The 13254-nt window shown below is 33.8% G+C and overlaps 2 protein-coding genes across 2 annotated transcripts; one reads left to right on the forward strand and one right to left on the reverse strand.

The window, feature by feature from the left end:
- The first annotated feature begins 268 nt into the window (after nucleotides 1–268).
- Nucleotides 269–3391, forward strand: LOC107891738 (integumentary mucin C.1). The gene is made up of 4 exons (XM_016816617.2): nucleotides 269–713; nucleotides 1361–1975; nucleotides 2220–2259; nucleotides 2752–3391. Exons 1-4 carry the CDS (start codon nucleotides 644–646, stop codon nucleotides 2981–2983), a joined length of 957 nt encoding a protein of 318 aa, XP_016672106.1. The 5' UTR covers nucleotides 269–643; the 3' UTR covers nucleotides 2984–3391.
- A 558-nt stretch (nucleotides 3392–3949) lies between these two features.
- On the reverse strand, nucleotides 3950–6721 carry LOC107891737 (cold-regulated 413 inner membrane protein 2, chloroplastic). The gene is made up of 6 exons (XM_016816616.2): nucleotides 6235–6721; nucleotides 6023–6142; nucleotides 5850–5945; nucleotides 5330–5394; nucleotides 5011–5080; nucleotides 3950–4407 (listed from the first exon to the last, which is right to left on the reverse strand). The coding sequence occupies exons 1-6, from the start codon at nucleotides 6393–6395 to the stop codon at nucleotides 4242–4244; spliced, it is 678 nt and encodes a 225-aa protein (XP_016672105.2). The 5' UTR covers nucleotides 6396–6721; the 3' UTR covers nucleotides 3950–4241.
- Nucleotides 6722–13254: the final 6533 nt, after the last annotated feature.

Here is a 13254-nt window from a genome sequence, read left to right on the forward strand (position 1 = left end):
AGTGGTTGAACCGATCAAATCATTTACTCTCAATTCGACTGTTGATCTAACCGTAATTAAATAAACAATCAAATTTTCAGAAAATTTTACAAATACATCAATCAATTTTTTTTTACTGATTTGCTCGGATGTCGGTCCAATCCCTTTATCCGAACCGATATATCAACCGTTCCAACAACATATATATATATCAAAAACCCAAAGATTTAAAATCCTAGCAGACAACCCTTTTGCCTTTACTTTCCCCATTCCATACACTTTTTGAGGGTTTTCTCCTTTTTTGGCACCTTACACCTTGCTTGCTAATTCCGATAACCAAATTGCCTCTTTTCTCAAGTTTTCTTATATTCTCCTTTTCTCTCTGTTTTCAATCTATCTTCTATCCAAGGCAGCTTTGATTCTTTTCAATTCCCCCCCCCCTCCCCCTCTTTTTTTTTGTGGGTTTATTTATAGACACCAAATATATGTAATAAAGGAGTGATAATAAAATAGAAACACACACCTTCTTTGCCATTGGTCTTTCTCTTTGTTTTCTCATATATATATATACATACATACATACATATTAGCTTGTATATAATTGTTCCTATTAAAGATTTTTTTTTTTTTTGAAGAACTGCTTGCTTGCAATTTATTCAAGCAGATGCAAGACATGGGTTGTAGGCTTCTTCAGTTTCTATCAATCTTTCTCTTCCATATTTTCCTCTGTTCAGGTGATTCATTCATTCACATACACATATAAATATATAGACAGATGGATAGATTGCTCCTAATTATGCATTTGTGTGGGAAACTAGATTTTATTAAGCCAAAATGCACATTAAGTTGACTTCATGTTATTTTTTATGTAACCAAACTCGAGGTAAGTGTCAGGTATGCTTTTTTCTAATACGGATATGTTCCAATTTGTCTTTTTAATATATTTCAAAAATCATATAATATATGTCAAAGCACAAATGTTTTTGAGTATAATTTAACTCAAATGTCAATCTTTTGATAATATCATGCGGGAATAAAGATGGAAACTAAGTGTCATATGAATGAGAGAGCAATTGTTTCTGGAGAAAATTTCCTAGAAAGACTAAAAATACAATTACACCATTTTATTTAAAACCAATACCCTGTTTGCCTTTATTTCAATTTAACCCTATGGTCTCGATTTAATCTAATATCAATTATATATATATATAGGCAGGGTCTTGGTCTCAAAAAGGATAGTTCAATTCCTTTAAAAATTAAAAGTTGTTGCATTTTAACCCTTTAAAAGTTTATAATTTAATTTTGACCCTCGAAATTCATATATTTCTTCATGAAAAAGAAAACTGATAAAAGAACTTACCTTTGCTTTTAATCTCTTCAGGTTCAAGTGTTTCAGGCAAACCTCCTCCGCAAGAAATCAATCAAAAACCAAAACAAAGCATTCGGATGCTGTTTGCCCCTTCAATATCCACAACAATACTAGACGGTGTCCCCATTGTTAACCCAACAACTCCGGGAACCACTCCAAACCCAACATCCCCCTCGACACCGATTACAAACCCTACTACCCCGACATCACCGGACACAAATCCAACTCCAACATTACCAGACACCAATCCGACTCCAACATTACCGGACACAAATCCAGCTCCCACCGGCCCTACCACGACTCCTCCGACTGGCCCTACCATGACTCCTCCAACTGGGACAACCACAACTCCTCCAACAGGGACAACCACGAGTCCAGGAACATCGGGAGGGAGTTGGTGTGTTGCAAACCAAGGTGCTTCACCAACTGCATTACAAGTAGCTCTAGATTATGCTTGTGGCTATGGTGGTGCAGATTGCTCTGCAATTCAAACTGGCGGAAGTTGTTATGAACCTAACACAATTCAAAATCATGCTTCCTATGCTTTCAATGATTATTACCAGAAGCACCCAGATCCGACAAGCTGTGTTTTCGGAGGGGCAGCACAGCTTAGTAACACTGATCCAAGTAAGATATCATCTATGGGTACTAATGGTTCGGTTCAGTTTCGAATAAAATTTACTATTAATATACAGTATTCTGATTTTTGAAAAACCAAGCTAAAGCTGGACTGAATGCTATAGTAATCGACTTGAACTGAGCCATATCGATTCGGATTGGTTCGCTTCATTGATTTTCGATTTTTTTTTTCTCAACCCTAAGTAATGCAATCCAAATATTTCTATTGAAATTCGTCTCTGTATTGCTTCAGGTACTGGAAATTGTCATTTCTCGGCATCCTCGTCGACAGGGTAATAATCTTACAACCAATTACCATGGTGTTTTAAATTGGTTAAATTATCTAGTGAGCCCCTATAATATAGGCTGAAAAGTAAATTAGTCTCTTTAATATAAAAAGTAAGCATTTTATTCACTATAAATTTAACTTGAAGCGAATAGGTAAATTATAAAGGTTAAAAAATGCTGACTTGTAGTGTAGGAAAAAAGAAAGAAAAAAAAATCAACACTTTCTAGAACACGGACAATAACTAAATTGTTTTTTTTTTCACCTCACTTTAAAACATAACAAATCAGCATTTTTAACATACTTTATTGTCATTTGTGATTTTACCTATTTACTTTAAAATTAAATATGCAAGGACTAGATTGCTCACTTTTATAGTAGGACTAATTTGCTCCTAAGCTTATAGTATAAGGACCCGTCAGATAATTTAATCTTTTAAATTTCCAGACTAAGAGAAAAGGGTAGCTTACTGTCTTTTCTTCTCAACATGTGAACACAGTGGGAGTCCACCCTCCAACACGACACCACCAACCACCATGTCCCCACCAAGTACTACCACCATGGCTCCACCCTTTGGCATGACCCCGCCAACATTTACTGGAACAGGTGGAGACACGGGTTTCGAACCGACCGGACTCCCGAACTCAGCCATCTCTGTGTCATTCCGATTTTGGCCAATCGTCGCGACGATAAGTCTGGTGTGGTCGTTTATCACTGCAAACAAACTCTAGGCAAAGAATGAATCAAATTTCAGATATAAGATTGCAATTCCATTGTTCCTTAGCAAAGTTCATAAACTTACCAGCAATCTTTGAGGATCAACAATGAGATGTCTATCTCAGAGGCCTAGAAACATTAAAGATCTATAGCTATAGTTCTCGATCTATGTATGCATAGAAGCTGAAGGATGGGGAAAAAAAATGAAGAACATCATAGAATATCTTAGGTTCTTGTATCCATAGATATGTTATGATAGCTGCTTTATCAGAATTACAGTTAGAACAATAAGTTATTGAGATCTAGGAATGCTATTGAAGAAAACTGGAAATTGTCACAGGTGTAGCTAGTGCATTAATAAATACATAAATACATTTATACTTTCATTTGTAAAGGCAATACTAAATTATACTTATTCATCAGCTCAGCATTGCAATAATTTTTTCACATATTTGGATTTGAATGTGAATGTTGGATACGGTATGCATCTGGCACATGGGTATCTTCAAAATTTTCTAAAGTTTTCCATGTCTTTGGAGGGTCATATCCTTATACCCATTTTGTACATTGGTGTTAGACATGAGTACTTCAAGAAACATGAAGTCAATATGACTTCCGAAGATCCGCTATATACAGAGAAACACTTCCAAAAATTTACCATACTTGAATGGGACACACACCCGACACAGGGTAATATAGGTTTTCATTTTTCCTAAAATACTTCTATCTGCTACATATTCAGATAGAGATATGAAGTATAATTCTATGAATATATGAAAATACTTAGAAAAGATTGAGCATATTCATGTCAAACATATATCCATATGGGACATGAACTCCCGAATTTGGATAACATGAGTAAAAAATGTTTAATAGATGCATTAGTTAAAAGAGAAGCATCCAGAAGCAAGAATGAGCTTTGGCAATGTCAATGGCATACATGATTAAGAAGAACAATGAAACAATAAGAGCCAATAAAGTGTCCAAAGACTATAATCATTAATCATTCCACTGCAAACTAAACTTGTATTATTTCAACAACGATTCCCATCTTACACTGATATTACACTAAGACAACATATAGCAAAGTGAAAGGAACATACACATTCAACATATATAAAATTTCATCTAGAAGTCTTATTTTTCTCAGCATAAAATGGACTTATCATGCTAACACAAGAACATAGGTCTGGAAAATATGTTATTCTTACAGTACTCTCTCCTTCTACGAGTCTTCAATAACTTGGAAGACGTCTTGATTCTTCATTAAATTCATATCAAAAGCAAGCAGGAGACAACAGTGATGCAAACAATGCCAACAGTGGCAATAATTGAACCTTGGTCAAATGCTCTCTGCAAGCTGCCAGCACCTGAGAAATGCTGGTAAGCCAAATACGCTGCAATCACCAAGGAAATGATAGCGCCTTGTTGTGTTCCCCTGTAAATGAAACAACACAGATAGTAAAAAATTGAGACCTCTCAATGGTGGGGTTTGTTTTGAATTGGGTCAATTTGGGTTGGATCAATTCGAGTCTTTAAATTTTCAAGTCATTTTAGGATCGTGTCATTTTATGTTCAGGTCATTCGGGTTTGCTAACTAGGTTTTCAAGTCATTTCAGGTTGTTTGTTTGAGTCATGTCATGTTTGAGTTATTCTGAGTTTGGAACATTTTTTGTTTGGATTGGAATAGTTTGGATTGTTAACTTCTTATGAGCAAATCAAGGTGAGTCGGATTTGGGTTAATCCGGTTGGTTTTCAAGTTTGGATTAGAATTGACAGGTCTATCAAAAATATATAAACCCCATCAAACATAAGCATAAAAAAGAAGAAGAATAGTTTATGTTACTTAGACTTGAGTAAGTTTCGTACATGGATATGACCATCCTAAGATCCTCAAAATATATGAAAAAATCTTTTTAAAAAATGAAAATAATCATGTCGAAAACATTCCCTTATGTGAAACTTACACTCCATCAAACATAAGTATCGAAAAGAAAGAATAACAGCATCAATTTGCCTAAAGTAATACATTAACACTAACCTTAAGTTCATTACATGGAGAGGGGCCACAATCACCAAGAGTAATGCTAGAAATGGCAACTCAAGTTCACCTAGAAACAGAAAAATTTTAATTTATCATCCAATTATTTTAGCAAGCAAAAAAATGGTCAAAACTTTCATGATTGAATGTATCCATGTTTCTTGCTTCATGGCCAAATCATTCTGAAAAATTGAATCTGATTCAATCATGCCACAATGAAACCAATCCAACTTATAGAGCTACAACACAATCAAACCCGAACAAACAAAATGTGAATTGACTCGAAATAGAAGTCTCTACTGGGATTGTAAGAATTTACCAGGAATGAAGAAGAAGAGACGAACTAGCAGTCCCAAGAATGCTGCCCAAATACCATATTCACCCCTGCAAATTTTAAAACCATCAATCACAAGGATTTTAAGGGAAAAAGTTATGTACTTGGATTAAGTGGTAAGGAGTTCTATGTTATTTATTCGGTTTTCGAGTATAGTGAACAGAAAAAATAGGCGCTGAGAAAGCTTTGCCTCCATTTTGGAGTTTTAACTGGCTCGACTTTGGAATAGTCCAGACCCAGTATGGTTACCAGATGTAGGATATTAGACAAAAAAAAAAAAAAAGAAAGTAAAATACAGTAGAATAAAAGACTTGAATCCGAAGTGACTAGACTAAAGAAAACCCGAATAACCAGAACAAAGAAGAACTTGAACATGAAACTAATTCGAATCCGAATTTGACCCGAACTAAAATGATCCTATAACTTTAAAACCTGACTCGATGATCAAGTCCAAAATCAACCCAATGACAGTAGAGTCACAAAGGGTAAGAATAATATTGCTTACTTCATCCATGAAATGATACTTGTAGGAGCTTGAATTGCTATCAATGGAACAAGAAATTGTTTCCGAATCACTGTTCCTTTTGTGAAAAATAAAACCCTGTTCAAAATCACTTCAAAAAATAAATTTCTTTTTCCAAAAATGAAAACAAGAAGGCAATCAATCAAAAGACGTACGCAGAAGATATGGCGGAGATCCACTGGAGACTAAGACGTGAGAGAGGAGCAGCGTAGCAAACCGCACTCGATCCTCTACTCTTCTTTTTCTTCTTTATTTCCTTATCCTTAATCAAAAATCTACAATTTCAAAAACTCAAAAGTTTAAAGGAACTCGAAAAATTTTCCCTTCATTTCCCCCCAATTCGATTCGAATCAAGTAATGAACTTACCTTAGAGGACTGAAACTGATCGAACCAGAAGAGTGAGCGAGAGTAGAAAGCTTCGTAGTAGCTCGAAACGGTGCGTTTCGAAGAGGAATAAAGGGTACATTTCGTGCATTGCGAATGTAAAGAGATTGAGCCGCTACTGGAGAGATTGAAATTGTCACCATTTTTCACTCAGTGATGAAGTAACCTCGACTGTATCCGTATCAATGGCGATATGAATTGAATCTTTTAACGGTGCTTAAACCATCATATCATTGGAATTTGGAACTTTAGTTCAAGCGAAAGGCATGGCGCCACGTGAACGGTTCACGGTTCGCGGTTCGATGTAGGATCTGGACGGGACGTTTACGTTTATGTTTCTTCATTGTTTCGCACCGTAGCTCTTAGATCTTTGACCCCATTTACCTTTGAATCCCTCAAAAACCCAAATCTTCCATTAAAGTTTTTTCCTTTCATTTTCTTGGATCATAGGCCCAAATCTTTCTGTAGAAACTTTGATGAGCTGAGACTCAATTTTTTTTTCTCAAGCTTCACTTAGACCTAGAGGTGTTCATGGGCCGGGCGGCCCGGCCCGGCTCAATGGCCCGCCCAAAATATGAGAGAGTTCGGGTAAAAATATAGGCCCGAAATATGAGTTTTGGCAAAAAAAAGGGCCTCGGGCACCACTTTTTTAGCTTGAGACCGGCCCGGTCCAGCCCGAATATAATAAATATATTTTTTATTTTTTTAATTTTAAAATATTTTTAAAGTAATTTTTTTATTTTTTTTATTTTTAAAATAAAATTTTGGTGTTTATTAAAAAAATGGGCCGGGCTGGGCTCGGGCTTAGGAATTTTTTCCCGAGCCTGACTTGGACAAAATTTCAGGCCCATATTTCAGGCCGGGCTGGGCCCGAGCCTAGGACGCGGGCCAAAATTTTTTCTGGGCCCAGCCCGGCCCATGAACACCTCTACTTAGACTTGGCAATTGTAACTCCAACTTCCAAACTCGTTTCAACTCGTCTAAATTTAAATTTAATTAAGTGTTAGTTTATTCACATGTAAAAAGTTTTATGGAAAATATTTTTTATATTACTCTCCGAAAAAAAAGCCCTTAAGCTAATTTTATTTTTATATAAAATTTATTTTAAATTAAACTTAATATTATTATATTTATAATAATTTCATTTTTATTTTTAAAAATAATTAAAATATTAATATAAAATATTATATTTTTCAATATTATTAAACATATAGATTTAATTATTTATATTTAGTCATATAATAAATTATTAATATAATTAATATAAATTATTATTTTAGTATTTTAATATTATTTTAATAATAAATTTTAAAAATAATAATTTTAAATAATATTCTTCGCATATTATTGAAAATATTCAATATTAATATTTTAATATTTAATATTTATTATAATTATAAATATATTAATAATGAATGTTTTGTAGTATAAATGTTAAAATATATCATAAATTTATGTACTCCACAAATTTGTAATTTAGTTTATGTATTTTTTTTTCAAGAATTTAGTCCCTTTACTTTTTAGATTTGAAAATCAAGTCCAATTGTTGACATTGTCAATTTTGTTGATGTCACATTTTTAAATAATAAATATTCACTCGGTAGTCATGTAACTAAAAAGGACGTTGTAATGAACTTAAATTTAAAAAAATGTTTTTAATATATGCAAAAATAATGTAAAATATAAATTTATAGATATAAAATAAACTCAATTAAATAATAAAGAAATAAGAAAATCTCAAATCTATATTTGTTTCATTGGAAACAACTTTTATGAAATATTTTTAAGGAATTTGTTAAACAACAAAAAATATTTTACACAGATTCATCTAAATACCAGAAAATATTAACTTTTCTAGGAAAGTAAGTCATTTCCATAAATCATTTTCCAAAAATCATTTTTAGTTAAACAAACAGACCCTAAATCATAAAAATCAAACACGAAAACATCCAAATAAAAAAAAAACTTAAACTTAAAATAAATATTCAAATCTAAAACCATTTAAATCTAAATTGAATAATGTGAAATTCAACGACTTGATTCTTAATTATCTTAATGAATAATACAAAATGACTTAACTAGTAAACTTGAATGATTTAAATCCGTAATTGTCTGAACTTCCAAACCCTAAATAATCAAATCTAAAATTACATAGAATCCAAAATAATTCATAGCTATGTATATATGATCCTCTAAAGACATTCCAATTAATACATGAAAAATGTGGGGAAAAAATTGAGCATGCTCATTTCAGACACGCTTATATCCAACATTTACCTTTGGAGTCCGACTAACATAAGGAATAATTATCAAAAGTTCAAGATATGAAATTTGAAGCGCATTTATTCTTCTATTTAAGGATTAGGGAGAATTATAGATAATTTTAGACATTTATATAAATAAAAACAAACTAAGCAACATAAATGCATTTCGAGTAACAAATAACCTTGACCCTTTGTAAGTGACATTAAGGGGCAATGCACAACAAAATATGTGCTTGGGCTTTCTATTTTTTTTAAGTATTTATGTTTGACACTTATTAAACGTATACTTGAATATGAATAATGTACCTATGTAATTAGAATATCCAAAGAAAGAAAAGATGATAGCTTGAATTTGAAGGTAGGATATATAAAGGGTAAACTCATGAACCCAAATATCTTGTCATAATGATTTTTTTCCAAGTCACTAGATATATCAATTTTTATTAAAAAAACAACCGAGTTATAATTCATTTTTCTAAATCAAATTCAAGTTGTTTATTGATAGAGATAAGTAAAAGTATCATCAAGGCTTTTGCACTAAAAGTTGAATTGCATTTTGTTCATTCTACTTAAAAAATGGATAAACTAGTCATTCTGTTAAAAATTTTATCCATTTTTATTGTTAAAAGCTGGTCCATGTAATTTAGTATGAGGTACAAGTGGCATGTCACGTGTAGCTATATGTTATTCTATCAACCATGTCAATTTTTAACAGTAAAAATTAACAAAATTTTTAACAGAAAAGACTAGTCTGCTATTTGATCTAATACAAAATGACTAATTTATCTTTTTTTTAGTATAAGAGGCAAAATGCAATTTAATTTCTAATATAGAGGCATCCATGATACTTTTACCAACACAAATATCTTGTTTAAGTATGAACCCATAGCCCACAACTAGAGGTGTTCATGGACCGATCAACTTGGGCTACTTTGGGTTGACCTTGGACGATTTTTCAATACAAACCTAATTTATTTTACCGTTTAGTAATAACAAATATAAAAGATTTATATTTATATGTATCATAATCAAGTCTGCTACCCAGCACGCTACTGTCTGCCTTCTCTGGCAAGGTTTTAGGGTTTTTTTTGTTTACTGTGGCGGCAGCCATTTTTTATAGTTATTTTTTTTCTTTTTTCTTCAATTATTATCTTCAAAGCATGAAATTTAATCAATCTTTATGGAAGCGGAATTTGCTGGTTCAACTCTTAATGAATAAGAGGAAGCGATCTTATAAATACAACCTTCTTAAACTCCAAAAAGGGAAGAGGGGGGTTTCGTCTAGTGAGCTGCTTTCTAACAGCTAGCGTCATCCATTTTTCGGCTATGAAAAGCACCATGGTGAACTTGTGGCATCCGGTCAAAGGTGTCTAAATTTTGGATCTAGGGGAACAAAGGTTTCTATTTTAGTTTTTTTCATATTATGGATATGGAGAGGGTTTTGAAGGGCTCACCATGGAAATTTAATAACCATTTATTAATACTACATACGCTGCAGTGGGGGGAAGACCCTTTAAGAGTCCATTTACTTTTGACGCCTTTTTGGGTTTAGATCCATGATGTTCCTGCAGGTTTCTTCTCTGAGACTTTGGCAAAACAATTAGGCGAGTTATTAGGAACGTTCTTGGAGTATGATGGTGCTAATATGGGGAAGGGATATCAGATTTTTTTACGAGTCAAGATTTAACTGGATATACGATACCTTCTAAAAAGAAAAAATAGGCTATGTTTTATGGAAATAGGTCATATGTTTGATTCAAATACAAAAGATTAACACTTTTTTTTGTTTCTATTGTGGTCGTTTGGGACATAGTGACTCATTCTAAGAAGTGAAAATAGCACTAGGTGTGGAGACTATTGAGATAGGCTGGGATCTTTCGCTATGAGCACAATCTCGAAAAGCCTGAGCACAAAGTAGTGTCTGGTTACGTGAGGGAAAAGAATGAAATGGGAGTCTGTAGCAATAAAAATAGGGCATCTGAAAGTAAAATATGGGGTGCGATTAATAATTCTTGAAGTGGGTTTATCATTATCCCATTTTAGGATTTAATTTGGAAGGGAATTCACTTGTATATTTTAAACGGGCATAAAATCAACGATTAGTGGAAAATCAATTTGCAATGGACAATGATGCTAAAGAAGGAGTTTTAATAGAAGAAGAGGGGAAGAAGAGACATAGATGAGAGATTGAAGGGTTCATAGTCGGCGAAGAATCCTATAGTTTGGATACAAAGGATAGGAGAAAGGTGAATAGTAATATTTTATTCTCGACGGCTGCCAAAAGGTAAGCCGACCGGGAGCAATAAAAATCTTCAGTTGAAATGTTCATGGTTTAGGGAATCCACGGACAGTGTGACAGCTTTAGCATTCACTGAAGATATATAATCCCCGGATGGTCTTCTTCATGGAGACAAAAATTAATTGGAGTCAGATGGAAAGAGTTCGAAGGAGTTGTGGTTTTCCTAATGGTATTGATGTTGAATCGATTGGATCTAGAGGCGGATTATGTTTGGCATGGCGTGAGAATATTAATATTATGCTTTAAAGTTTTTCAAAACGACATATTGATGTGTGGTAATTGAAGACACTGATGAAGGTAACAAGTGGAGATTTATTAGTTTTTATGACTTTCTTTATACGCAGGATAGGGATGAATCATGGAATCTTTTAAGACATCTACGCAATGCTGGGGAGCTTCCATGGTTGAATTGTAGGGATTTTAATGAAATTATGTATGGATTCGAAAAGAATAGAGGCTTACCTCGAGAGGAAAGACGAATGGAAGCATTTCGCAAGGTGTTAGAAGATTGTAATCTATTGGATGTGGTTATTCTGGAAACTGGTTTACTTGGGAGAGAAGAAATTTACTAGAAATGAACATTCAAGAACGCTTAGATAGGGGCGTGGCTACCGAAGAATGGATGGCTTTATTTCTTGAGTTTTTAATTCAACACCTTCCTCATTCTTTTTCAGATTATTGTCCACTGTTTATTACTACAAGACGAGAAGATAAAGGGCAGCATAACAGAAGTTTCAAGTTTGAAGCTTGATGAGTTTTGGAGGAATCATTTGCTGAGGAGGTTCGACATATTTGGGATAATTCCACAAGAGATCTACTGAGTAAGTTAAAAAGTGTGAAGAAATGCTTGGAGAGATGGGCTAATCAAATTCGACAAAGTAGAAAAAGGGAAAATGAGGTGTTAACTTCTAAACTGGCAGAATTGTTAGAATCTGAACGGAATGATGAAAACTTGGCAGAACTTATTGACACAAAGATCCAACTTAATTTTGAGATCGAAAAGGATGAGCGCTATTGGGAACAGAGGGCGCGAGTTAATTGGTTAAAATTTGGTGATAGAAATACTGTGTTTTTTCATAAACAAGCGACACAGCGACGAAGAAAGAATTTTATCCGCAAAATGCAATTCGATGATGGTAGAAAAATGGAAGAGGTTCGGGAAATAGAAGTAATTGCTAGATCGTATTTCCAGAATTTGTTTTCAGTTGGGAGGAGGGGAAATTACGATTATATTTTGTCAGGAATTGGTCGCTATATATTTGATGACGACAATTCTAAGTTAAAGGCGAGATACATTAATGAGGAGATTCGAGAGGCATTATCAGAATTGGGTCCCACAAAAGCACCAAAAGAAGACGATTTTCCAGCTTTATTCTATCAGAAGTGTCGGCCAATTATCGGGGAAGATGTTACATCCTTTTGTTTTTAACTACTGAATGGAGGTATGGACATTAGTTCGATCAATAAAACCAATATTGTGCTAATACCAAAAATTCCACACCCTTCAAACATTACTCAATTTAGACCAATTAGTTTATGTAACGTGCTTTATAAATTGATGGCTAAGGTCATCGCTAATCGTCTTCAGGTTGTGGTAGATAAATGTATTGATTTAGCACAAAGTGCTTTTGTGCCTAGGAAATTGATTTTTGATAATGTTTTACTGGCTTATGAAATTTTACACACCTTAAAACACAAGAAAATGGGGAGAAAAGGGTTTATAGCGGTGAAATTAGACATAAACAAAGCGTACAATAAGGTTGAATGGAATTTTGTGGAAGAGATAATGAAGCGAATGGGTTTTGATCCAGTTTGGGATGATTATTTAATGAAATGCATATCTACAGTTTCATATTCGGTGGTTTTTAATGGTCATATTGGAGAAAATTCTCACCCTACTAGAGGACTAAGACAGGGTGACCCCTTTAGCCCCATTCCTATTTTTATTTTGTAAGGAAGGCCTTTCTAGTCTTATGCGGCTTGCAATGAAAGGAAAAATAATTAGAGGAGTTAAGGCAAGTAGAAGTGGTCTGCAGGTTTCACATCTATTATTTGCAGACGATTGTATTTTGTTTGGGAGGCTTCAGAAAGAGGAGTTCATTCTTTGAAGCAGATTTTGCACGAATATGAGATTTGTTCTGGTCAATGTGTTAACTATGATAAGTCTACAGTATTTTTTAGTGCTAATAAGCAGGAGGGAAAAGAACAACAATTTCCAACGTACTTAGGTTCGTAGCTCAAATGATCTAGAACGGTACCTTGGTCTCCCCAATATGGTGGGAAGAAGAAAGAAATTGTCTTTTCAGGTCTTAAAGGATAGATTTAAGCAACGGATCGATAACTGGAGTATAAGGCATCTTTCTCAATGAGGGAAAGAGGTGTTCATAAATGATATTCTTCAATCCATTCCAACCTACATTATGGCTTGTTTCTTACTCC

The sequence above is a fragment of the Gossypium hirsutum genome, chromosome D09, assembly GCF_007990345.1.
Source record: "Gossypium hirsutum isolate 1008001.06 chromosome D09, Gossypium_hirsutum_v2.1, whole genome shotgun sequence".
Taxonomy (NCBI): Eukaryota; Viridiplantae; Streptophyta; class Magnoliopsida; order Malvales; family Malvaceae; genus Gossypium; species Gossypium hirsutum.